Raw genomic sequence first — 27,633 nt, forward strand, 5'->3', positions numbered from 1 at the left:
TCTAGTAGCATTAATTAATTATATGGCTCTCCATAATTTCTTCATTCATTCATCTTTTTGTAGACATTCGTGTTGTTTCCATGTTTTGGGCTATTATGAGTAGAGCTGCTATGAACATTTGTGTGCAAGACTTTGTGTGGATATGTTTTCACTTCTTTTGACTAAAAACCTAGGGGTGCACTTGTTGGGTCACATTCACTTTGTAGGAACTGCATTGCATCTTTGCCAACATTGAATGTTGTCCGCCTTTAATATTTTTCTTTGCATGCTTTCCCCGCAAAAAGACCAAAATGGGAATTGTTTTTCTTTTCAATATAAACTTGTAAAGGAATTTTAAAGTTCTAAGGGATGCCAGGCAGGAGGTTTATCTATGTGAACAATTATTGGTTTGAGATAGAGAATGTCAAGGATATTCCTAAATGCTCTTCAGGAGATAACTATAGGACATATACGTTTATTTCTACCCCATCACTTCTAGTCCCACGTGACTTCAGAATTTCAACATAAATTATTACTATAAGAATACGTAGCACAGAGGGATTCCCTAGGCCTGAAGATGAGTAGTGCATTATTCTAGGCCAACACTATGCAATGAAACTTTCTGCAGTGATAGCCACTAGCCGCATGTGGCTCTTGAAATGTAGGGCTAGTGGAACTGAAGAACTGAATTTAATTAATTTTAATCGTGAAATACGTCTAGTTATTATGTTACTGAACAGTGTAGTTCCGAAATGTTATTTTTCAGGAAAGATCCTCTAACAAGGAATAATTTGTGACACATGTTAGCTGAGCTGGCCCTGGGGCAAGTTTGTGTTTTCTGTCCTTCCCTTTCCTGTGGGACAGATGAAACCAAAGCCTAGAGCACCACAGAGGAAGAACCAGTGGATTCATAAGGGTGACAGTTGAGGTAGGGGCAGCTGTTTGGTAATGAGCTCTTCTGGTCAGATGCCACACTTTATTTTTCTGTTTATTTTGCCCTATTAAATTATTTAGTAAATAGTAAAGCCTACTTTAATCCAGTTTTGAAAGTGGACCTTTGGACGAAAGTATGTTATTTAAATTCCAAAACTGTACCGTGTTGTCCAGAAGAGTCCTGATTAAATCCCCCCAGTTTCTTTGATGAAGAGAAGCAAATAACTTTCTGCACAGTGAAGGCTTTCAAGTGAGTAATGATGTAATTCACTAAAGTTTCCATTAAATATTTGTTGAAGTTTTCATTCTTTTATAGTAGCAATGAGTTTATAAGTTTTGATATTTTAAGTTGTCATAATAAAGACATTTCTGTAGCCTTCAGATGGTTAAATGTTCTAGTAACACAACTAAACATATAAAACTGCCTATCAAGTTTTGTTTTGAGACAGTCTTGCTCTGTCGCCCAGGCTGGAGTGCAGTGGCATGATCTTGGCTCACTGCAACCTTCGCCTCCCAGGTTCAAGTAATTCTCCTGCCTTACCCTCCCGAGTAGCTGGGACTACAGGTGCACACTGCCACGCCTGGCTAATTTTTTGTATTTTAATAGAGATGGGTTTCACCGTGTTGCCCAGACTGGTCTTGAACTCCTGAGCTCAGGTAATCCGCCTGCCTCGGCCTCCCAGAGTGCTGAGATTACAGGTGTAAGCCACCATGCCTGGCCTGTACTTTCATTTCTTACTAGCTGCATGGTATAGTTGTTGGCTTTCATTATGTTTCCTAGGGGCAAGGTCAATGTTAGAAAAGTTGTGGAATTTTCCCTTGACATTGCTGTGGTGAGTAGACAGCTACTATTTATAGGGACTTATACTTTGTTGAAAAAATGAGATATCCTGCTTGGCTTGCCATAAAAACACAGATGCTTCTGGATTCCAGTAGGGAGACCTTTTGTTCACAGCATCTGTTTTGGTTAGCCAGCCCGATGACTTCTGCAAGATTTTTTCACTCCTTTTGAAGGACACTTGACAAATAAACAAGTTTATAAGTGAAAAATTAACATCATTTTGCGTATTTCTTTTACTTTAGCTATATAGTTCTGTGAACTATTTTGAGCTATTAGGTCATTTTAGTTCAATGTTATCACTTTCTAAATAACCTTGAGATGATCAGTCCTTTGTTACATGTTCTTTGGAATGTTTATTCTGCAGTTGAGACAGATTTGTATTGATTTATAAATTTTTGTGTTCAACAAACATTTAATGAGTACTCACTGTGTACTAGGCCCTGTACTAACTCTGGGAATGACAGATGTAAGCAAGATACAGTCTCAGTCTTTGAGAAGTTTCGTATCTTATATGCAATGCAAACATGTAGACAGACAATAAAAACATAGTTGAATGCTTCCGTTTGAAGTTTATTTCATCAGTTTAGCGGGAAGGGGTAGGTGTCTAGGAATGCCTTCTAGAAAAAGTAATGTCTAAGTGGAGAATTGTAGAATGAGTGGGAGTTGTCCAGGGACAGAGCAGGGTTTAGTGGGAGAGGTTATATAAAAGAAAGAAGCTTGCAGGTGAAAAAGACCCTGGGAAACTGGGAAACTGAAAAAATTCAGTACGTTTATGTCAGATGGCTGATCAAGCTGTGACCTTGGGCAAAATGCTTTCAACATTTGTTGAACACATAAATGCAGTCTCATTCACAAAGCCGACTTGTGGCGTAGACTTTATCCATCTCATGCTAAATGAGTAATTTCCAAACATTTGATCATGAATCTCATAAGTAAAAAATGTTTTGATTATGTACCCTCATATATAGATTATATGCCAATATTTATTTATAAGTGATATATAGTACTCAAAGTTATATACACAGTAGAACATGTATAGAAAACAAAAAAGAAATTAAAAAGATGAGCTAAAGTTGACATGTACAATATTCTCATAGTATTAATTTTACTGAAAAATACAGAAAGTAGGCCAGATGCAGTGGCTTATGCCTGCAATCCCAGCACTTTGGGAGGCCGAGACGGTCAGATCACTTGATGTCAGGAGTTTGAAACAAGCCTGACCAACATACTGAAACCCCGTCTGTACTAAAATATACAAAAATTAACTGGGCATGATGGCACACACCTGTAATCCTAGCTACTTGGGAGGCTGAAGCAGGAGAGTTGCTTGAACCCAGGTGGTGGAGGTTACAATGATTCAAGATTGTGCCACTGTACTCCAGCCTGGGCAACAGAGCAAGACTCCATCTCAAAAAAACAAAATGAAACAAAAAGTAAAGTAGTAAAGTGGTACATCATTATTCTTTAAAAGCTTGGTTTAATATTATGTAATACAGCTGGCCAGAGGGCTGTTTCTAAATTCAGTTTATTTTGATACTTTAAGGCAATCAAAGCCTGGATCAAAATCGGGGAATTTGGCTGTACTTTCTAAATCAGATCCTTTTTCCCCAGACTTATTCACCATTTATGGAAATGCTTTATTGAAATGTGGCTGGTAAATTTCCATCTATTAGTTTTTCTTACAGATTAATAAAAATATACTTCTATTGTGCTAATAAATGGGTTCCAGAAAAATCACTGTAAGCCTTCGTTTGGAAGATGTTTTAAAAAGTTATAGAATATTCTGTTTCTGACCTTATAAAGCATGAAGATATGAGTTTTTGGTTTCTTTTTTTATTTTTTAGGTAATATATATTGTTTTCAACAGCAGAATCACTTAGCAATGGAAATGTTTCCAAATATCCAATTTTGAAATGCTCTATTAGGAAAGATTTGTTTTTTCTCTTTTTCTTTTTTCTGGAAAAGCTGGAAATAATTCTAACATGTTGCTAAACATTTTTATTTTATAGGGGCAGAGTGAGTTTCTTTTGTTTTGTTTTTTAATATCATCTTGGTAGCATACTACTTAGAACCTCTTCAGAAATATTTAGAAGATGGTTTTTCTCAATCTATAGGAGATACAGTTCATAGCCACCTGGGATCTCTTATTAAAATATACTTTTTCATAATATACTTTTCATAATATACATAAAATTTCATAGTATACTTTTGATAATATACATGAAATTTGATACATAAATTTATCAAATTTATTGAATTTATTTTATTGCATTTTTATTAGTCAAGATTCTTTTCTTTGAAAGACATGGAAAACTAATTCAAAAAAGCTTGAGCAAAAAAAATTCGTTGGCTCATGCTAATGTTCAGGACTTGTCTCAAGGACTTTACCTTGGTTGCCAGGTCTGTGTTTCCAGGTTATTTATTAGCTTGTCTGTGTCTCTGTGACAGTTTTACACTTTTGAAGTGGAAAGTCTTCCTCCATGTAGTGCTGTGGCTTGCGGAAGAATGTCTTTCACTAGCGCCAGTATACATAAAATCCTGTGGGTGGGATAGAGTGTATGTGGTTGCATGTGTGCTGTGACTGGCAGTCTCACAAAACCACATGGAATGGGGAAGGAACAGTTTCCCAAAGGAAGGGTTTGCTTTTACTACAGAGGAAGGGATGCTGGGAGTCAAAAACAGTAGATGTTCATTATAGCAATGAGAGTGATAAAGAAGAGAGGATAGAAAGGCATAAAATATTCTTTAAGGGAATAGAATATGACTTAATTTAATTTTCCTAATCATTGATTCTTACAGAGCATGCAAGCGGCAAGATGTCCGACAGATGAATTATCTTTAACTAATTGTGCAGTTGTGAATGAAAAGGATTTCCAGTCTGGCCAGTGAGTATCTGACTTTGTTTTCTTTTGACCTGCTAAGTGGCACTTCAGAAACTTCCGGACAGTCATTTTTAGGAAACGTTGGAAAATATTTTTTTTTAATTCTTTTTGCTGAGTTGGAAAATGGAGAACATGAAAAAAGTTATGTATTTGAATCATTACTATGTCAAACTTTGATAAATACTGTATAATGTTTTAAAAATCACATACAGTTTTTTATATATAAAACTTTAGTTTTTATCAGTTTTCTTAGTAGAGCTAAACATATTGGTTATATGAATCATATAGCAGAGTTTTTAGGTGTTTGGCTCTGGCCAACTCAGATTGTTTCAGTTTTCCTGGCTCTACCAATTACAAACTGGGTGACCATTTCTGTGCCTCTGTGTCCTGATCTGTAAAATGAAGATGATATCTTCAAGGTAGCTGTGAAAATTAAGTTAACTTAGAACAGTGCCCAACATGTTAATAAGCCCTTAGTAAATATTAGCTGCTATGATCATGATTACCATAATAATCCAAGAGACATGAAAACTGGAAGATGGGCTGGGTACAGTGGCTCACACCTGTAATCCTAGCACCTTAGTAGGCCAAGGTGGGCTGATTGCCTAAGATCAGGAATTCTAGACCAGCCTGGCCAACTTGGTGAAACCCCATCTCTACTAAAAATACAAAAAATTAGCTGGGCGTGGCGGTGGGCGCCTGTAGTCCCAGCTTCTCAGGAGGCTGAGGCATGAGAATCAGTTGAACCCAGGAGGTGGAGCTGTAGTGAGCTGAGATTGCACCGTTGCACTCCAGGCTGCCAATAAAGCAAGACTCTATCTCAAAAGAAAAAAGAAAATTGGGGTCGGGTGCAGCGGCTCATGCCGGTAATCCCAGCACTTTCAGATGCCGAGGGGGACAGATCACAAGGTCAAGAGACAGAGACCATCCTGGCCAACGTGGTGAAACACTGTCTCTATTAAAAATACAAAAAAAATTAGCCAGATGTGGTGGTGTGTGCCTGCAGTTCCATTTATTTGGGAGACTGAGGCAGGAGAATCACTTGAACTCGGGAGGTGGAGGTTACAGTGAGTCAAGATTGCGTCACTGCATTCCAGCCTGACAACAGAGTAAGACTCCATCTCAAAAAAAAGAAAAGAAAAGAAAAAAAAATTGGAAGATGCAAAGCAAGTGTAGAATCCTTAAAAGCATTTTGCATTGTAATTTATTTTAACTGATTTGTATTACATGCTGCCAGGTCTTCTAAAGACCCTGCTACAAGTTCAGTGCCATCCATATGCTTCTGAGACTGGTATAGATAAGTGGTAAGGTTTTAACTGAGCATTTTTTTTTAATGTTGTCTGTGAAATACATGAGTTTCACAGAGTTAGAATTGCTAATCATTCGTTTTCAGCTTCAGAGTAAGATGCTGTGCTATATGATGATATTAACATTGTTTCCAGTGCTAAACATTCTGTGATGTGAAATTGAGCCCAGAACTTTCAACAGATAAACTGAAGTATAAGTAATCAATGTGAGAATTTGTGGAATTCTTTTACATATGTTAAATATTCACTGTGCTGATGGTGGAGTTACTCAAAATATAGTTGTGTTCTAGTAGCAAAAAAAGAAAAAAAAACAAATGTATAGAAAACATTAGCCATTGATGTGAAAAATTACAGCATTCTAAAAGATACTTTTTAAAAAGATAGTGAGCTAGGCATGGTGGTGTGTGTCTGTGTAGTACCAACTACTTGGGAGACTGAGGCCAGGAGTTTGAGGCCAGCCTGGGCAACATAGAGAGACCAAATCTATTAAAAAAAAAAAAAAAAAAAAAAAGATAGTGCTGACGCATAACAATTTGAAGCTTCTATCTTACACATAGTACTTTTTAGTTACTTGGTATAGGAGATTATCATGAAAGGACTATGTTTTATTTATTTACAGGTAATTTCTGAGCAGGGAATTAGAAGAAAATTTTTAAAAATAGTAAATATTAATGTCTTCATGAAAGCTGATGTATTTTGGGAATTTTTTTAATCTTTTTTTTTTTTTTTTGTAGATTGTTGTTTCAGCCTGTTGAGAGAGTCTGCAAAGAAATTTAATGAATAGTCTAAAAACTAACTTTTTTTGACTGCTATATTCTAGCTCTTTTATCTGTGGCTCTCTTTTTTATTAGGATGTGAAGTAATTCTCAGGAGAGGAAATTCATCTAGTTTTTACTTGATATCAAGGACTCTAGATCACTGGCTTCAGTTTTATGTAAACTGGAAATGTAATGAAGTTGGTATTTTGGATGGTATTTTGGCTGGATTCTACTTGATGTGTGTTTGACCCAAGGTACTCCTTATATCTGGAAAACATTTGGAGTTGCTGACAGTTTTGGAAACTAAATTTGTGGTTCTGTTTCTTCAAACACAGATGATGTTGTTTCCACCTGATACTCATCAAATATCAGTTTGAAAAGAAATACATTTTGAAATTATGTTCTTAATTTCCTTCAATGTGGAATACTAACTGTGTTTCTGTCCTTCAGGCATGTGATTGTGAGGACCTCCCCCAATCACCGGTACACATTTACACTGAAGACACATCCATCAGTGGTTCCAGGGAGCATTGCATTCAGCTTACCTCAGGTAACTCAGATGTCAATCTGTTCTCTTTTGTTTTTGAAAGTCATAGAATAGTCCATTCATTTTAAGCAAGCATCACCCTATGACTGTATTGATTAATACCGAAGAAGAACATGTAAGTATTACATAAGGAATTTAAAGATATAGTCTATGTTTTTTGTTGTTGTTGTTTTTGTTGTTGTCATCTTAAGACAGGGTCTCGTTCTGTCACCCAGGCTAGAGTGCAGTGGCACGATCATGGCTCCTGGTCTCAAGCAATTCTCAAACAGCTGAGAGTACAAGCTTGTGCCACAGTGCCTAATTTTAAAATTTTTTGTAGAGGTGGGGTCTTAACTATGTTGCCCAGGCTGGTCTTTAACTCTTGGGCTCAAGGAATCCTCCCACCTTGGCCTCCCAAAGTGCTGGGATTATAGGGTGTGAGCCATCATGGCCAATCTAAAGACAGATTCTTAATTGCCAATTTTTACTATGGCTGCCTTCTTTTGTCTTGATTTTTTTTTTTTTAATTTTTAAAGGTTTTGCAGTAAAATTAGTCAGCTATCACATAAAGAGTCAAGTTATTTTAATGGTAACTCCCAGGGTAACAGAAAATACAAAAAAAAAATTTTTATTTGTAAAATTGGTATGTACTAATAGTGATTTTACAATGTGATGGTGTTACACTAAAGAATTTGGAAAGAATCTCAAATTACAACGTATGTTGCTAGGCTCCCATAACAACTGAATGGGTTGTGATTACAGTTACAACTATTGGTGGATTCTGTGGAATCCAGAGAATTAGATTGCTTAGCGCAGTCCCAGGCACATCATACATAATAGAAGGCACCACAAATACTAGTCTGTATCCTCTTCTCCCTTATCATTTTACTCAGGCTGCTGACTGACCCCAGTCCTAAACAATGTAAATGCAATCCCTACCTCCTCCTAGTATGCTAATAAGCATTGGTTGACTTCCTTGAAGGTTTAGAGAAAGAGATCAAATACTCATTTAAGAACTATTAGGCCACGTGTAATGACTCATGTGGGTAATCCCAGCACTTTGGGAGGCCAAAGCTGGTGGATCACTTGAGTCCAGGAGTTTAAGACCAGATACAAGGTGAAACCCCACCTCTACTAAAAATACAAAAATTAGCTGGGGGTGGTGGTACATGCCTATAGTCTTAACTTCTTGGGGTGCTGAGGCAAGAGGATCACTTGAGCCTGGGAAGTCAAGGCTGTAGTGACCTGAGATAGTGCCACTGCACTCTAGCCTGGATGACAAAGTGAGACCCTGTTTCAAAAAAAAAAGAAGAAAGAACTATTAGACGGGCCAGGTGCTTCACGCTTGTAATTCTAGTGCTTTTGGAATCTGAGCAGGATTGCTTGAGACCAAGAATTTCATACCAGCATAGTGAGACCCTTGTTCCTGTCACTAGTCTCTACAAAAAAAATTTGTTTAATTAGCTGGGCATGGTGGCACATGCCTGTAGTCCAGGCTACGTGGGAGGCTGAGGTTGGGAGGATCACTTGAGCTCAGGAAGTCGAGGCTGTAGTGATTGTGCTGTTACACTCCAGCCAGGGCTACAGAGTGAGATTCTATTTCTTAAAAAGAAAAAAAAAAAGAAACAAAAGGAACTATCAAAAATCTCTTGAGGCCCTCAAATATTACAGAAAATTTTCATTCACTATTCCACCTCTCTGTTTGATGCCTCTTCATTATCCAGGCCACTTTCACATTTGTTTCTATAGATTAAAAGTTTGGTATATTCCAGGGTTCACCAGCTTTTACAGAGTTCTATTTGGGATTCTGAATGTTAGAAATAGCTTGAGGTGTGACCATTTCACCTTGTCTCTGTTTTGTAAAAGAAAATTTCCTATAAAAAAAAATTTCCCCCAATATTCACTACAGACCAGGCTCTATTCTAGGTACTTTGGCATATGTTAGCTCATTTAATTCTCCAAACAACCTTATACACTAGCTACTGTTGTTATCCCTAAGGACTGTTGTATTCGTCCATTTTCATACTGCTATGAAGAAATACCTGAGGCTGGGTAAATTATAAAGAAAAAAGAGATTTCATGGACTCACGGTTCCACATGGCTGGGGAGGCCTCACAATCATGGCAGAAGGCAAAAGAGGAGCAAAGGCATGTCTTACGTGGCAACAAACACGAGAACATGTACAGGGGAACTGCCCTTTATGAAACTATCACATCTCGTGAGACTTATTCACTATCATGAAAACAGCATGGGAAAACCCATGCCTGTGATTCAGTTACCTCCCACTGGGTCCCTCCCATGACACATGGGGATTATGGGAACTACAATTCAAGATGAGATTTGGGTAGGGACACAGTCAAACCATATCAGCTGTCTCTGGGACTGAAGCACAGAACCTAAACGTGGCTTCTTTGTGACCCAAAGTCTAAGCTTAATGAGCATGCTGCTAAATTTCAGGTTGGCCAGAAGTGGGATGGGGTTTTACAGAAGTCTTCTGGGGGAGGTGAAGGGCAGAGAGGAGGGAAACAGGATGTGGTAAGAAAGCTGCCAGGAAGAGCACTTGTTGCACATATTCATGGTGCAGCATCTTCTAAACCACCCATGACAAAGTCTCCAGTGTTCAGATGAGCAGGCAAACTATTTTCAGCCAAAAATAGCTTTTCTCATTGTTCTTTGGAGTGTTATCACTCATTACAAATTTTGAATCTATACCAAGCAAGCTCCAAATTCCTGCCTAAACACAATCTGGCCTGCCTTTGTACTTCTTGCCATTGTAAACAGTAGGGATTTGGGAAGTCTAAAATCTAGCTGTAAATATCTAAAAATCTTCTGACTAGTCTACAAAGAGTAGCTATAACCATCTGATTTGAGTCCCTGCTTGTATTTAGTCTTCATGAATCAAATGTCTTACTTTTTGAGATACTGTAACAAACAGTAACACTAACTGCAGCAGTACTGAAGTGTTATCTGATACAGTGAAGACCTTCCGTAGCATCATACTGTGGAAAGGAGCATCCTTCTCAGTGGTGCCAGCTTTACTGCAAAAGGCAAGCTTTGCATGTTTTGGGACAGGTGTTCACATGTAAACTATAGCACATGCATGACTTTCCTAGGATAAGTAACAAAGAACAATTACTGGGTGGCTTAAAACAACAGAGATTAATTCTTTCACAGTTCTGGAGGCTAGAAGTCTGAAATCAACGTGTCAGTAGAGCTGTCCCTCTTTGAAGGCTCTAGGGAAAAATCTGTTCTGTGCTTAGCTTCTGGTGTTGCTGGCAATCCTTTGGTGTTCCTTGGCCTGTAGCTGCATCATTTCAGTTCTGCCTCTGCTATCACATGGTATTCTGTCTGTGTGTTTGGTCTCTTCTCTTCTTAGGACACCAGTCATACTGGCTTAGGGTTCACCCTAATTCATTATGGCCTCATGTTAACTTGATTACATTTGCAGAGATCGTATTTCTAAATAAAGTCACATCCACAGGTGTTGGGGGCCAAGACTTCAATGTACTTTGGAGGGAGAGCACAATTCAACCATAATAGCATACCATACTTTAATCTTTGAATGTGTTCCTAAAATTCATTAAAATTCCTCTTTTTTCCTGTCTAGTTTTGATTGCTTTTAAGTATCTTTTTTTTAAATCTCTTTTACTTTACAGAGAAAATGGGCTGGTCTTTCTATTGGGCAAGAAATAGAAGGTAGGTATATTTTTTAGCCACCTGATAAAGATTTTCTATATGATTTTCTCATAGTTGTTGAGATCTATACAATTTTCTATTACTAGTGGTCAGAACTTAAACATTCACTGTGTTCAGAATACTGCTTAGATCTATGAGAATGAGAAGAAAATAGTTATGGTACCTCTGTTTCTGTATCTTTTATGAAGTGTGTGATAAAGTCATCATAGTTCAAGGCAAGGAAAGCAATTTATAACTTCCACTAGGGGGAAAAAAAAAGACTAAGTTGATTATAGGTAATAAGCCAAAGAGCTAATAAGCAAAAACTGGCATTGTTTCTTAGCAATGTGGCAAAGTTGGGAAATGGATTATGAGTCTTCTTTAGTCAGATGATTTTATGTCAACTTCATGGTTACAGTAGGGGAAGGGAAGAAAAGGCAAGTGTAGTTAAACAAGCTTTTTTTCTGCTTGTCTTTAAAACTTAAAAGAAAATTACATTTGTAGAAAGGTTGCAAAATAATATGAAGAATTTCTGTATACTACCTTTACCCAGATTTACCAGTTGTCATATTTTCTTTATCTTTCTACCTCCCTGTCTTCCTCTCTGGTTCTCTCTCTCTCTCTCTCTCTCTCTCTCTCTCCACACACACACACACACACACACACACACACACACCCCACTTGTGAAATTTAATGAGAAGATGGGGTAGTATGTAGCTTAGGTTTCTAATTTTCATAAATTAATTTTTCTAAACATAAGGCTAATGTGTTAAAACTTTGAATCTAGATATTTTCTATTGTGACAAGATACAGAAATTCAAGATGATAAATATTGATGAGTTGAAAAATGTGTTTTGTGGTTTAAATTATATTATAAAAGCATTCTCCTGCTAACAGAAATGCTTATCTGGATTGTAAAGTCAGAGCTTTAAAGAAGTGTTTCAGACAGACTTAATAAGCAAAATTGTAAAACCAAGCGGGACTAAAGTGGAGTAAGGTTGAGGGAAGATCGGGTTTTGGGACCCAAGTGCTTTGGATGATGTGGCCATAAAGGTAGAAAACTGGTTTGGTGTAAGTAGAGTTGGAGACAAAGATAGGATAGGAGGTGTGGTTTGAAGGAGGGAGTGCTCAGGTATTCTGGAATGGGACTTTTGTAGGGTGAGACGTTTCAGTCAAGTCAGTGATTTTAGTCTGAGGGAATCTTCTGGAGGAATCATTTAGTCTGTCTTCTTTCCATCTGACAGTGCCATATTTTAAGTGTTACAGACTAATGTTTTGACCACTACATATACACCTATCATTGTAAAGTTCAAGTTTATTCAAATAATTGGATACATTTATTTTTTGCTTATAAAATATCTTTATTATTATTAGTCTTTTATATTAAATTGCTATTAGCCATAAAATAAGAAAACATTCTCAATCGTCTTTTATCCTGGATGAAATCTTCAGGACTTTTGTCCTTTTGGGACTGACCATGGTGCTGACCTTGGTGCTGCCTGGGATACTGTCCATGGTGCTGCCCATAGCACTTGCAATTGTAACAAAGTGATCCGCCCACCTCAGCCTCCCAAAGTGCTGGGATTACAGGCATGAGCAGCCATGCCTGGCCAATATTTTAAATATACTTATTCGATCTCTCAATATGAAGAAGACATGCATATATGTATATACACACATATATATGCGTTATGATATTATTTTGGTGTCTTTAATGCACAAAATGGTATTATATTGTACAAAACTTTCTGCAATAGACTTTGGTCACTCAATATTATGTTTCCAAGGGCCATCCATCTTTTTTTTTTTTTTGAGGCAGAGTTTCACTTCTGTTGCCCAGGCTGGGGTGCAATGGTGTGATCTTGGCTCACTGCAACCTCCGCCTCCCAGGTTCAAGCGATTCTCATGCCTCAGCCTCCCAAGTAGCTGAGATTATAAGTGCTTGCCACCATGCCATCTAATATTTTCTATTTTTAGTAGAGACGGGGTTTCACCGTGTTGGCCAGGCTGATCTCGAACTCCTGACCTCAGGTGATCTACCCGCCTCAGCCTCCCAAAGTGTTGGGATTATAGGCATGAGCCACTGCGCCTGGTCACACCATCCATCTTTATTAATGTTTATCAAGTTGTGTTTTTTTGTTTGTTTGTTTTGTTTTGAGGCAGGATCTTACTCTGTTGCACAGGCTGGAGTGCAGTTGTGCAGTCATGGCTCCCTGCAGCCTCAATGCCTGGATGATTTTTTTATTTTGTGTAGAGACAGGGTCTCACTGTATTGCCAGGCTCTAACTCCTAGACTTAAGTGATCCTCCCTCCTTAGCCTCCCAAAGTGTTGGGATTACAGGTGTGAGCCACCGTGCCTGGCAAAGTTTTAATTTCGATAAAAATTGTTGTATAGTATTCTACATTATGAATATACTACATTTTATTCATTGTTCCCCTACTGATAAGCATTTTTTATTATAATGCTGCAATGAACACCTCCCTATAGATGTGTTGTTAGACAAATGTTCTAGCATCTTTCTGGGACAGACACTTAAAAATGGAATTGCTGAATCAACATATTCATTTTTACATTAAGGTTTCAACCTGGCCGGGCGTGGTGGCTCATGCCTGTAATCCCAGCACTTTGGGAGGCCAGGGTGGGTGGATCACAAGGTCAAGAGATCGAGACTATCCTGGCCAATGTGGTGAAACCCCGTCTCTACTGAAAATACGAAAATTAGCCTGGCGTGGTGGCGCATGCCCGTAATCCCAGCTACTTGGAAGGCTGAGGCGGGAGAATTACTTGAACCTGGGAGGCGGAGGTTGCAGTGAACTGAGATCGTGCCATTGCACTTCATCCTGGGCAATGGAGCAAGACTCCGTCTCAAAAAAAAAAGATTTCAACCTATAAATATTTTCACTACATGGGGGAAACAACTAAGCTCTCTTGCCTGTCAAAGTTACTCAGCATGTAACCTGTACTTTCTAGGAAATGTTAAGAAGGAGCAAGCCATCCAGAATTGGAGACAGGAGAGTATTCTGAAACTTTTAGCCAATATTTGAACTTATTATTTGATCTTCAGTGCATTTTGTGTTCTTTACTCAGGCTTTGTTATTTTGCTTTTGAAATAGTTAAAATGTATATGTCTCCCTTTAAATGGCCAAAGTACAGAAATCTGATTATATAAGCAATTTCATTTAAAGAGTTTACAGAAAATCAGTTGGGTGCAGTGGCTCATGCCTGTAATCCCAGCACTTTGGGAGGCTGAGGCGGGCGGATCACTTGAGGTCAGGAGTTCAAGACCAGCCTGGCCAACATGGTGAAACCCTGTCTCTACTAAAAATAAAAAATTAGCCAGGCATGGTGGCATGTGCCTGTAATCCCAGCTACTCAGGAGGCTGAGGCATGAGAATCATTTGAACCCAGGAGTTGGAGGTTGCAGTGAGCCGAGATTGTGCCACTGCACTCCAGCCTAGGCGACAGAGTGAGACTCCATCTCAAAAATAAAATAACAGTTTACAGAAAATCCTTATACATAACTTAAGAGGCTAGAATATAAGAAATTAGTTTAGAATGGAATTTAGAGTATGAAACGACCATGAAGACTTGCCTAGTTCAGTCTTCTTGATTTATAGATGTGACAAATCAAGGCACAGAGAACTTCAATTATTTACTTGGATTCTTCTCATTGCTAGCAAAAGTTGTTGAAACACACAGACTCAAAGTCCCTTTGAAGAGAACAGCTTTGTTTGCAAACCACTAGAATCTTTGCAACAGGCATTTAATACTGATCAACTGAAAGCTGTGCTGCAGTGACTTTTTTTTTTTCTCTCTTGCTGTTTGACCTCAGTAACTCACAAAAGTGCCATGCCTATTGTTCAAAGCAACAATCTTTTGTTTGAAAAACAATCTTTTTTTATTACCTGCTTTTGTGGTGAGAACTGTAGAAGCTCACTTACCCAGTGTGACTTGGACTGGTAGTTACGTGAAAAGCTGGTTAAAGGCTTTTCTTGGAGGTTTGGTCCATGGACTGGAGTTCTGTGTTATCTTTTGTGCATACACTTCACCCATCATTTCCAGGTGGATTTCTTTGAAATGGCTGGAGAACTTAGACCTTGTAAAGCAACTGAGGGTGCAGAAACCTCTTGGATTTTTATAGAGTTAACTGTCAGTGTCTTCTAATTTTAATGCTGATACCTAATTAGCAACATTTTTTTCTAGAAGAAACTCTTCATTTAAAAAATTTTCCCAAATCTTTCAACTTAGATTTATAATATCAATTCTAGAATGTAAAAATCATTGTAATAACAGTTAAACAACCAGGCCTTCAGCAGTTTTTATGCTATTTAATTATATTTCATAATTAAGTGTAACAAGCATAACCAGCATAGACAGATTCCAGAATGAACTTGGTTGACCCATGATATGTAGCATCTCCAGTCGTGCATGAGGAGCCTACAAGCTCTGAGCGTTCGGCAAACCATAGGCTGACGGGTGTATATTAGAGGAATAAAAGTTGGTCAGTTCTTTGATGAGTCAGCTCATTGGAGGTTGCTTAAGAGAGCTGCTACTATCCTTAAGGGGCCATTGGCAAATGTTAGGACAATTATCTTCAAGGAACCTAAAAGGAAAATAATAGTGGGGGGAGGAGAGAGAGAGAGAGACAGAGAGAGAGAGAGAGAGAGAGAGAGAGAGAGAGAGAGAGAGAGAGAGAGAGAGTGTGTGTGTGTGTGTGGTGTGTGTGTGTGTGTCTGTGTGTGTCTGTCTATTAAGCCTTATTGAAGAGTAGCAATAGACTCTTTCTTACTGGGCATAATCAAGTTGCCCTCTTGGGGAAACTCAAATGCAAAAATTGTCTTGAATTTTTCTGTGTAGCTTAGTCTACTCTTTCCTGATAGTGCCAATACCGTATACAGCCTCATAATAGTTTTTGCTTTAAAAGTTTATAAACTGGCATTCATAAGTATACTTTTTGAGCTGATTTAAGAATCAAGTTTTTTTCCTAGGGAAATGCTTCTTTGTAATTATGTCACTAGCAAAATTTTTTTTAACACCTATTTTTCTTAAAATAGCATAAACTGTGTTGTAGTTGTACAATTACAGGTTTTTGGTTGAACAGTTGTTACATAATATAAAATTATGTGTAACACTTTAATATTCGAATTTGTTACATTGTAACCTAAAAGTCATTTTAGAACTTTTTATATGACTTGAACAGGAATTTTCTTAGCCAAGGCTTTGTATGTGTGCTTTATTGCCTCCTTTGTTACTGGCATGGAAACCATGGGTTTTTTGTTATTCCATTTAAACAGTTCATGAATATATTAAGCACCTAAAAGAAACTGTTAGATGTTGTTACTATGAAGAGGAGTTAAAAACCAGGTCCTTGCACTTATCTACATGCTGTACACGTGGAATTTAACTGTCCTTCCCTAGATGTAGCAGATGCTCAGAAACATTTCTGTAGTAATAAAAAAGAAATGTCAGACTCTGACTTGCTCTGGAGCAGATTCCCCTAGTAAACATTGTTTTTCAAGCTTTTTTTTTTTTTTTTTTTGCCCTGCATCCTACTTTCTTAGGCCAAAAGAATTCATCTACGTCCCACCTTAGCTGTTTTTTTGTGTCAAACAAAAATCTTATTTGGAAATGGCATGTTATGCCAGCTGCATTGGGGCATTCCATATTGTACTGCATTAAATGAGGAGGAAAATGCAGAGGCCATGTGGGGAGGACTGTGATCCTGATGAGAGTGGGATGAGGGATAACAACAGAGAGACTGCTGTTCAATTTCTAATTAATTCAGCTGGGGAAGAAAATCTCTAGTAGTTATTATTATTATTTAAACCTGTACCTATGTGTCCCTCCAGTGAAGGCTGTTTAAACCCCATTTTTGGTGAAGTAGTTTTATCATGATTCATTAATGTGAAACTTTTAGTTACTAGAAACACAACAGGTATTTGGTACTCCTGTGATTTTTTTTAAAATGCTTCTTTTTACCCCTAGTCTCCTTATATACATTTGACAAAGCCAAACAGTGTATTGGCACAATGACCATCGAGATTGATTTCCTGCAGAAAAAAAGCATTGACTCCAACCCTTATGACACCGACAAGATGGCAGCAGAATTTATTCAGCAGTTCAACAACCAGGCCTTCTCAGTGGGACAACAGGTAGTTTTAAATTTTCTTTCATTCCTTTAGCTTTGTAGGTATTCTAATTTCTGCAGTTGTCCAAAATTAATTCTACCTTTTAAAAAGTAAGAAAAGTTTTGCATATGAACTGTTATATCCAAGGTGAGTGATAAAAAATGAGGGAGGGCCAGGCACAGTGGCTCACGCCTGTAATCCCAGCACTTTGGGATGCTGAGGAGGGCGGATCACAAGGTCAGGAGATCGAGACCATCCTGGCCAACATGGTGAAACCCCATCTCTGTTAAAACACACAAAAAAATTAGCCGGGCATGGTAGTGCATGCCTGTAGTCCCAGCTGCTTGGGAGGCTGAGGCAGGGGAATCGCTTGAACTTGGGAGGCAGAAGTTGCAGTGAGCCGAGATCGCACCACTGCACTCCAGCCTGGCAACAGAGTGAGATTCCATCTCAAAAAAAAGAAGTGAGGGAGATGTATTTACTGAACTCAAGGAGTCTGTTCAGAAAAATTCTAAAGTAGCTTTTAGATTAAAATGCCATATATAATTACAGCAGCCTTTCCCTCAGCGAATTTGGGAACACTGCAAACATATATATCTGAAATTTCTTTTCACATCATAGGACATTTGTTTTGCCTCTGGAATGTCTGTCTCTTTCACTAATATAGTTCTGTAGAAAAAGTAGGGTTTTTTTTTTTTTTTTTTTTGAGACAGAGTTTCACTCTTGTTGCCCAGACTGGAGTGCAATGGCACTGTCTTGGCTCACTGCAACCTCCACCTCCCAGGTTCAAGCAATTCTCCTGCCTCAGCCTCCCGAGTAGCTAGGATTACAGGTGTGTGCTACCACGCCCTGCTAATTTTGTGTTTTTAGTAGAGACGGGTTTCTCCATGTTGGTCAGGCTGGTCTTGAACTCCCAACCGCTGGTGATTTGCCTGCCTCAGCCTCCCAAAGTGCTGGGATTATAGACATGAGCCACTGTGCCTGACCAAGAAAAAGTAGCTCTTGACCAGGCATGATGGCTCACACCTATAATCCCAGCACTTTGGGACACCAAGGTGGGACGATCGCTTGAGCCCAGGAGCTCAAGACCAGCTTGGGCAACATAGTGAGACTCAGTCTCTACAAAAAAAAATTATTTTTTTTTTTGCCCACAATGAACATTGTATCTACAAAAAATTTTTTAAAAAAATAGCTGAGCGTAGTCCCAACTGCTCAAGAGGCTGAGGTGGAAGGATTGCTTGAGCCTGGGAGGTTGAGGCTGCAGTGAGTCATGATTGTGACACAGCACTCCAGCCTGAGTGACAGATCGAGACCCTGTCTCAAAAAAACAAAAAAATTCTTAACTTTTTTTGGTTATGGACTTATTTCAGAACCTAAAAAAACTGAATTTCTGCTAGACAGGAAAAGGATATAGTGCATTATTTTAAAAAGAATACTAGAATTGGAATGAACCTCAAGAGATTAAGCTATTTAACTCCACATTTACAAATGAGGAATTTTATTTTATTTTTTTAAATTTTATTTATTTTTTGAGGTGGAGTCTTACTCTGTTTCCCAGGCTGGAGTGCAGTGGCATGATCTCAGCCCACCGCAACCTCTGCTTCCTGGGTTCAAGCGATTCTCCTGCCTCTGCCTCCTGAGTAGCTGGGATAACAGGTGGCCACCACCACACCCGGCTAATTTTTTTTGTGTTTTTAGTAGAGGTGGAGTTTTGCCATGTTTACCAGGCTGGTCTCTAACTCCTGGCCTCGGCCTCCCAAAGTGTTGAGATTACAGGTGTGAGCCACCATGCCTGGCCAAATGAGGAATTTAAGATCTGAAGAAGGTAAATGATATGCCCACGGCTACACAGTTAGGGACATAGCTGAGCTAAGAATTAAACCCATATTTGATAGTACCTAGTATGCACCAGCCACTGTTTTAGACACTGCAGATCCGTAGTGAATAAAATAGATATGATCCCTGCAGTCATAAAACTTCCTAGTTGAGGAAAACAGAAAATAAGACAGGAATACCATGCATAGTTAAACCTCTGATGAAAGAAGATCAGGACACTTCAACAGAGAGCCACTGCAGGGCTGTTGTGTATTGGATGACTAAAATTCTGCTCAGATTACCTAGCTAAACTTGATGGCTTTTACCTTTGCTTTTAGCTTTAGTATCCTAATAGAAAATGTTTAGAATGTTTAATAGGAAATGTTTTGGTATTTATAATAATTTAAAACCCAGTAGATGTAGAAGTCAGTAAATCCATGAAAGAGAATCTTTCATAATACAGAGAAGTAGTAAATATCTTACTCCAGATCACTGTCCTTACTGCTTCCTCCCATTGGTGGTATTTGGTAGTAGCAGAATTGATGGACAGGCCAACCCGTTATATTTACCATTATAAGCCAACACATAGAAGAAGACCAAACTTTTAGAAGGCACTCAGTAAATATTTGGTGAATGAGCAATTGAGCATTCAAAAGCTGTCTCTGCACTTTTGTCCTGGTGATAGAAAAGCATGAATTGTAGAGTCATAGACCCAGCTTTGACTCTTGGGGCTCTCATTTACTGTGACTCTGAGCCTTGTTGTGTAGCCTCTTTCTGCATCTCAGCTTCCTCAGTAGTAAAATGGAGTAGTAGTTTCTGCTTCCAAGAGTGTTTGTGAATATTATATAACTGCCTATAATGTTTGAATAAAATACCAAGATACTTTATTCTGTTAGAAATAGTAAATGTGTTACTCTTGAATTACTTTAGGTGGCACTCTGACATTTAAATTAGATAATTTATATTCTTGTGAAAAACATTTTAAGCATGAGTTTTGCAGTCATTTTGTAGACACTGATTGTAAGTGCTAATTCCCTTTTCCTCTCATTGGCTATAAGTAGTTTGCTTGAGGAGCTGATTGGAGAGGGATATATAGGAGAAAACTGGTTTTCTCTGTTTGAAAAACACTGGTGATGATCTGAGAATCAAATCATTATATTATGAAGTGATTTTTCTCCCCTTCCCTCTTTTCTACATAGCTTGTGTTTAGCTTCAATGAAAAGCTTTTTGGCCTACTGGTGAAGGATATTGAAGCCATGGATCCTAGCATCCTGAAGGGAGAACCTGCGACAGGGAAAAGGCAGAAGGTATGTTTTATTTCTAATCACCTTTACTAGATCATCTTTATAATATAATTTGTACAGATTGATTATAATTTTCCTATCTGTTGAGTGACTTTTTTCAAATTATGTGCTCTTTTAAGAGAGTAGGGAGAACAAATTGCTTTCATAGCCAGCATTGTTATTAAAATAGCTTAAAATGTACTTACTTGCAGACCTAATAGTAATGTAAAATGTAGACATATATGTACATATAATTTGCTTGAATGAAGATATTTCTTGTGAATAAGTAATAAGAAACACATTATTGGAAAGATATAGGCATAGAAAGAAGGCATATAGGAACTGTAGAAGAAAGTTATGAGAAAAGTAAAAGTAGCTCAGATGATAGTCTGAAGGTTTGCTTTGCACAGAGAGACCTCATTTCCCCTTCACTTTTGGCCTTGCTTTGACAAGTCCAGAAGTTTGCTATTAGACTACTAATTATTGTCTTTCCACACAGATTGAAGTAGGACTGGTTGTTGGAAATAGTCAAGTTGCATTTGAAAAAGCAGAAAATTCATCACTTAATCTTATTGGTAAGATTTACAGTTTTTAGAAGATTCGAAATGAAGTAGGCCTATTTCTATTACATGTAACTCAACTACAGTGATTTCCAAATAGGGAAAGGAAAGAAGGGCATCTCTCTTGAGAGTTTATCACAGAAGCATGGGGTATTTCCTGTTTGTCAGGTTTGCTGATGAAAAAGTTTAAAACCTACATTTGGATCAACTTTGTCCAATAGAAACAGAATGTGAGCCACATGTGTAATTTTTAATTTCCTAGAAACCACACTAAAAGAAAAAACAAATTTTTTAACTTTTAATTCTGAGATCACTGTAGGCTTACACAAGATGTGGAGAAATAGCTCAGAGAATTTCTGTGTACCCATTACCAGCTTAACCTGACATTGATGTCTTGACATTATCAAAAGTACAATGATCGAAACTAAGAAATTAACATGATTTCATTTCTGCTAACTAAACTACAGACTTCATTCAGATTTCACCAGTTTTTCCATTGTGTTCTTTTCTGTTCCAGGATCTGATTCAGGATCCCATACTGCATTTAGTGGTTCTATCTTTTTAGTTTTCTTCAGTCACTGACAGTTCCTCAGACTTTGTCTTTCATAATTCTGAGAACTGGTCACTTATTTTGTAGAATGCCACTCACTTGGTTTTATGTTAAATGAGATAGCATCATCATTTCTTTTAATGATTCAGTGATGAATGTGCAAGTAAAGTCTTTCCAGCAGATTCATGATTTAGTCCTACTCTTGTACTTTAGCCCAACTTTTGTCGTATTTAAACAATGCAGCTTGTCTGAGAATAGTAACTCACCAGAATAATGGTGCCATTAACTAGGCAGTAATTCTTATTTTTGGTTAATGTAACTATGTTGATGTCTACCCCACTAGGGAGTAGAGGGTTTTCATTGATTGCACTTCATCATGTCCAGGATCACTTAGCAGTCTTTGAGTGCATGGCCTTTATTTCCTGGTCCACACATTACCATTCCCCCTTATTAGTTTTTGTTAATTATAAAATATTTTATTTATAAAACATGGATAGGCACTCAAAAACAACTCACACACTGTAAAATTTGGTTCTGTTTTCAGTTTTGTAATTTGCTTTTTTTGCTTAGCGTGTTTCAAACACCTTAAATACACACCTATAACATGATTTTTAATGCCTATATGTCAGCTTATGGATGTAGGATATATTTTTCTATTATTGATCTAGTACATTTGTGAAGTTATTTCTTTGTATTTTATTTTTGTGTACCATTTGTTACGATATCCCAAGGGAGTTGCACAACTTTCATACAATATAGGTATTTCCAAATAATCCATGGGAAAAAAAAATGTGTAGTTAATTGGTATGCAGTAAATTTTGCCCACAAGAGGGCAGAAGAGTATAAGAAAAATATTTTTGCTCCCTTTCTAAAGGAAATCTTAAGGCCTCAAAGCTCTAACCATGAAATTATCATCTAGTACAAACCTTTTTAAAATGTTACTTTATTTCTAATTGACAATAATAATTTTATATATTTATAGGGTACAATTTGATGTTTTAATACATGTATACATTGTAGAATGGTCAAATCAGGCTGATTAACATATCACCTCAAATATTTAGCATTTTTTAGGGTAAATATTTTTTAATGTGACATTTTCTTCCCTGGTTTTATAAAAACTATTATTATTTTATTTTTTATTTATAATAGAATGTGCTAAGGTACTTAATTTATTCTTTGTTTGAAATAGTAAATGTGGTTCTCTTGAGTTACTTTAGGTGGCACTCTGACATTTAAGTTAGATAATTTTTGTCCTTGTGAGAAAATTTTTAAACATGAATTTTGTAATCATTGAAGTCTCTAGGGTGATTTCAGACTTTTGTGTGGAAGTGAAGAGAAAGCAAAGAAGACATCAAACTTACTCAGTGCATCTTCTTAGGCTGAGAGGTTATATGCCCAATTACCAGTATAAGTGTAATCTGCATAAATATATGTATTTTAAAATACACTTGTGTTAGGAGCCTTCAGCGACTGAGATTTCAGTTCCATTCCTGCCAGCTGGTGTTGTTTTCATCAGATATGCACATGGTGTTTCTTCTGATCAACTTTAATTAATTTGGGTAAAGATTAATGAAACCAACTCTTATGGACTGATTACAAATAGACTACAACATAAGTTTAGCTAGTCATTTTGACAGCGTATTACCATAAATGGAGATCAAAGTAGACAGCATAGCAAAACGTATCCTTCTTACTGTAAAATCAGCTAAGGTTATAGTGTTCATTTTTGTATATGTAAGGGTAGCTTCTCTTTATTCATTTAGGATGCTCAGGGAGTTCTGTCTGTCTTTTTAGACTTAGTGATAAATTTAGTCCTTGTTTCACATTCGGTAATATTTGTTTGACACAGGCAAAGCTAAAACCAAGGAAAATCGCCAATCAATTATCAATCCTGACTGGAACTTTGAAAAAATGGGAATAGGAGGTCTAGACAAGGAATTTTCAGATATTTTCCGACGAGCATTTGCTTCCCGAGTATTTCCTCCAGAGATTGTGGAGCAGATGGGTAAGTTTAAAAAGGAAAATGTTATAAAATCTTGTATTGTTACAAAAATTAATGCAATGAAGATTCTCTTTTCAATTGTTTTGAAATTATTTTTCAAACCCATTGAAGTATTTTTATCTCAAATTTTTCTTTAAAAATGCTAGAACTTTTAAAATTACATTTTAATTTTATGGGGAAATCATAGAAATAAGACTTGTGATGGCTCCATTTTGTTTATTTATTTATTGAAGAATGCTTTCCTGTGGGGCATATTTAGAAATTTCCCCTGACAGTAATAATACTTGTAGTGGCTCCATTTTATTTATTTATTTATGTAAGAATGTTTTTCTATAGGGCATATTTGGAAAGTCCACCTGACTCTAAAGATCACTATGGGTCAGATTTACCCTGCTGAATAATAATTATCTGTTAGACTGTATGCATTGTTCTAACATTAGCTGCCATTCCTTTTTACTGTGCTGTTGCATTACCCGGTTAGTACATCTTCATACCTAATAAGTGGATACTTGGCATGTTTTTAAATTAAATAAGTTTGATCCAAAAAGACAAATGCAGGATATACATTGGAGTTTCTGTATTGCATGCAAAGAAGTGCACAACTCGTTTATCAATTTCTTCTTGAAGGTTTAATTTATCTGTGTGAAGTGACTTTATTTGCCCAGTGGAAATGCTGTTGTGACTGTTTTCATATCCGTATCATCGTTCGACTGGAATGTGAGCAACAGAATATCTGAGAAAGGAATGTATAACATAACAACTTCTGACAGGCTATTAGTGTAAAAAGAGTATCCATAAAAAATGGAAGGAATATGAATATATTACTCCCCTCATCCCCACATGCTTTATCTTTAAATTGCCACTGGAAGATAAAAGTATATTTATTATGGTGGGGATAAGAACTGCTTTCTAGGCACTAAGTGCTTGGATTGTATTAGCCTTCTATTGTTGGTAGCCTTTCTGCCTGGTTGCTTACTCTGATAAGTTACAGGCACGACACACACCTGTTCACTGGGTAAAGGTCGAGTTTGGAATTGTATTAAGAGAAAATGACAGAGACCCTCATCACCTGAGTTTTATACACCTTGAAATGGCAGTAACATACTTTTTATCTCAAAGATACAAAGGCCACGTCCATTAAAAGCAGAATTTTAATTTGGAAAATATTTTTAAATGTGGTAGTTCACTATCTTGGTAATGTGTATTCTCTATCAAGACATGAAAATATTGTTTAAGTGTATTTTGGGTAAAAGCAGAGATAAAAAGATGATTCCAAATGTTCTAAGTTATTCTTGTGGAGTGTTTTTACTGGTTTTTAGGACTGAGGTCTAGTGCAGGAAGAGTCTAATGATTCTGTTTCTTTGAACATTTATACTGTTTAGCCAACAAGTAGAAAAATAACTGCTTTGGTAGTAAGCCATCTCTTTTCATTATAAATGTTTTCTCACTGTTTGGAAGCTATTGAAGATACAGTTATTCAGATACTAGTTTGCTCTTTGTACATTATCTAGATCCTGCACCTGAGGCTACGAGCAACGTCAGTATGCATTGGGTAGATACTGCGTAAAGGAGTTGGACTCACATTGGTCAATTTGTGACCTTGCCAGCTGTCGGAGAGTTTTCAATTAAATCAGAGCAGATTGGAATTTGTTAGTGAATTTCATCTGTTTCTGATATCTGTATTGAAATGAGTTCAATTGCAGTAGTGTGCTTTTTGTTGTTTTTGATGTGCTTTTTGACTAAACACTTTGGATTTGAATTTTGTGACTGCCACTGTCCGGAACCTTTTTTATGGATTTATTTTTCTAATATTTTTACAGTAATTTGATTAGAAAAAAATGAGTGCTATCCTTTTAGAAAAGTCAATTTTTTTTCTCTTTATGGCTTTTTGCCATCAGGAAGCATGTATTATTAATTTAATTGAAAAGACCACTAGTATAAAGCTACCTGGCTTTTGAGCTGAATTGAAAAACTTAGTTTCTTTATTCTCAATGAATCTTCCAAATATCTAAAAAAAAGTAAATCTCCCTGTTTTTTTTAATGGGTAAATGGCTGAGAAATAATTCTCTTGTAATGCGTGTGTCATTCCCTATCTTTCAATAGAGGCTTCTTTTTTCCTTTGAATTTTGGGGGAATTATATAGTAAGATACTTTATTGCACTCCAGTTACAGTGTGGTTATAAAGTTCTCATTAGGCTTTGGTAAAGTTATATAAATAAAAACGGCTACATTTTGACAGAATATAAATAAAGTTATACCAAATTCTTTTTATGCATATTCTGTGTGTGTGTGGTTTTTTTTTCAAACATGTCAGGTGGAAACAAAATGGATTTTTTTGTCTCACTCTTTGCTAACTAGGGATCTTTATGGTCTGGAGATTCACTGGACACTGAGTATGACTAGTTAAATCAATTCTAGTTTTAAAAAAGATTAGAAAAGAATCGTTTAGGTTATGGGGCTTTTTTGTTTGAAGCAGAAAACTTTACTTTTGGCTTAAGACCAAATTATTGTCTTTACCATAGAGTCTAGAGTTATGTCTACTTTGTAAACAGGAATCTTAACTAAGTGGATTTTTTGCCTGTATATCAGTTTTCAAATTTACAAAGTAATAAATTTAGAATATTCTTCTCTGTCATTGTGTTCATCAGACTGATAATTATGCTTCTAGGAAAGAGTTCTTTTTGTTTATAAAATTTCATGTTGTCTTTTCAAAATTGAAAATTAGTTTAGCTACATACACAATGTTGCTGATGAGATACAGGAGGACTAATGGACTTAACCAGAAGCACACAATTATGCAGTAAAATTAGGGATTCGATGAGGTAATATACATGAAAATAACTGTATTGGAGTTTCCAATCTGTTAGTTCATCTCTTGAAGTGCTGTCAAGTACATAGTGTATACCTTTCTGCTTTTGTGCTTTTGTTATATTTTTGTAGAATTAACATCACGGAAACCCTTAAAGGAGAAAGGAAGTCACGTAAAACTCTCTAGAACTGAGGGATAAAGGAAAAGGGATTATTTAGGGAAATATAAATTTAGACTTTTGTTTTTGTTATTGTTTTAATCAGAGTGAGTATTGAGTTTTTCCCTTGTCTGAAGCAGTTGAGCTCACCCAAACCCAAGTGTGGCAGCTCTTCCTTGGAAGTATATGAGAGCAACCAGCAAAGGAAACTAAACCTGTAACTGCACTTAGTAAATACCAAATAGGTATTTAGTTAGAATGCCCTCCAACCCCTACAACATAGATTTTTAATTAACAATTACCTTAAATCTATACTTCGTGGGCTAAGAGGAGCCACATTTGAGTCCCAGGGTAGAAATGTGAACATCAAAGCTGGTAGCTGGAAGTATGGGTGAATCAATTCATCAGCTGATTGCTGTCTTTCAGCATATTCAGGTGTTAACTGAATAGATACTAAATCCTGTGTTCAGACATTTACCACACATATTCCCCTGCATGCAGTTTTGTGGAGAGTGTTCAGGATAAATAAATGATTAATTACCTCAGTTCTCACTGTGGCTCTTCTGTTGGCAAAGATAGCATTTCTGCAAAGAAACTTCATTTTTCAGCCTCCCTGGCAATTATCTCTAAATTATAAATGTCAAAGCAAAAAAAAAACAATCCTTTTCAATGAACAGTGGAATAATTGTCAAAGAATTAGTCAGCTTCTTTTAATGTAATCCTGGGAATAGGTTCACATCTACCCAAGGAAAGACCTAGAAGGAAAAGGGTGTAGAGGGAAGGCCTCAGCCTCACACTGTCTTTCATTGGATCTGTGGGGTGTAGATGTTCAGGCCACCTAGTGGGGAGGAAAGCCACTTGTTATGGTCTTGTGCCCCCATTCTTTGAAACTGACACTGTGTTCTTTTTGGTCTCTTTTCCCCAGTGTCTCCCTCTGTAAGCCCATTTTCAATTGTATTTTTAAGGTTTCTTTTGAAATTCAAGAGGAAAGCAACTCTTTTCTGATATCATAAGTGAAATTGCAGTTACTCTATGAAATAGAACTGCTGAGAAGATAAGGAACCTTTCAGTCACACAGACATCTTTCACATGCTAAAAACAGTGCAAATAAAACATAGTGGAAGAAAGGGCACTAAGGTTTTTGTGCATGCCATATTTGGGAGAGAAGGAGTTCTTGCTAAGATTAACATAAACATTGACACTCTTAAAATGCATTTTCACACCCCCACTCATGAGGAGAGATTGCATTTTAAATGGGGGTTAAGACATCTAGCCGAACTCCAGGGCTCTGTAAAAGGAACCCTAAGGCTAAAGAGCTTATCTGAAATTTGAAAAAAAGAAAAAAAAAATGAAGCTTTCTGACATTCATCTTTTTTTCTTGTATTAGTCATAACTTGCTTTTCAGCTATATTTTAGGTTTTGAA

The 27,633-nt window shown here is 37.0% G+C and overlaps 1 protein-coding gene across 1 annotated transcript in view; it reads left to right on the top strand.

Annotated features, from left to right (window-relative positions):
- The window catches only part of NSF (N-ethylmaleimide sensitive factor, vesicle fusing ATPase), a 161,602-nt gene that overhangs the window by 26,292 nt on the left and 107,677 nt on the right, over nt 1-27,633 (top strand). The window contains exons 2-8 of the mRNA XM_064369291.1: nt 4,553-4,638; nt 7,151-7,250; nt 10,883-10,922; nt 16,888-17,054; nt 20,045-20,152; nt 20,628-20,703; nt 23,091-23,246. Of these exons, the coding sequence (XP_064225361.1) occupies nt 4,553-4,638; nt 7,151-7,250; nt 10,883-10,922; nt 16,888-17,054; nt 20,045-20,152; nt 20,628-20,703; nt 23,091-23,246 (733 nt within the window). The remainder of the gene's footprint in view (nt 1-4,552; nt 4,639-7,150; nt 7,251-10,882; nt 10,923-16,887; nt 17,055-20,044; nt 20,153-20,627; nt 20,704-23,090; nt 23,247-27,633) is intronic.

This window comes from Aotus nancymaae, unplaced genomic scaffold (genome assembly GCF_030222135.1).
Source record: "Aotus nancymaae isolate 86718 unplaced genomic scaffold, 86718_ANA_hifiasm-v0.15.2.pri h1tg000089l, whole genome shotgun sequence".
Taxonomy (NCBI): domain Eukaryota; kingdom Metazoa; phylum Chordata; class Mammalia; order Primates; family Aotidae; genus Aotus; species Aotus nancymaae.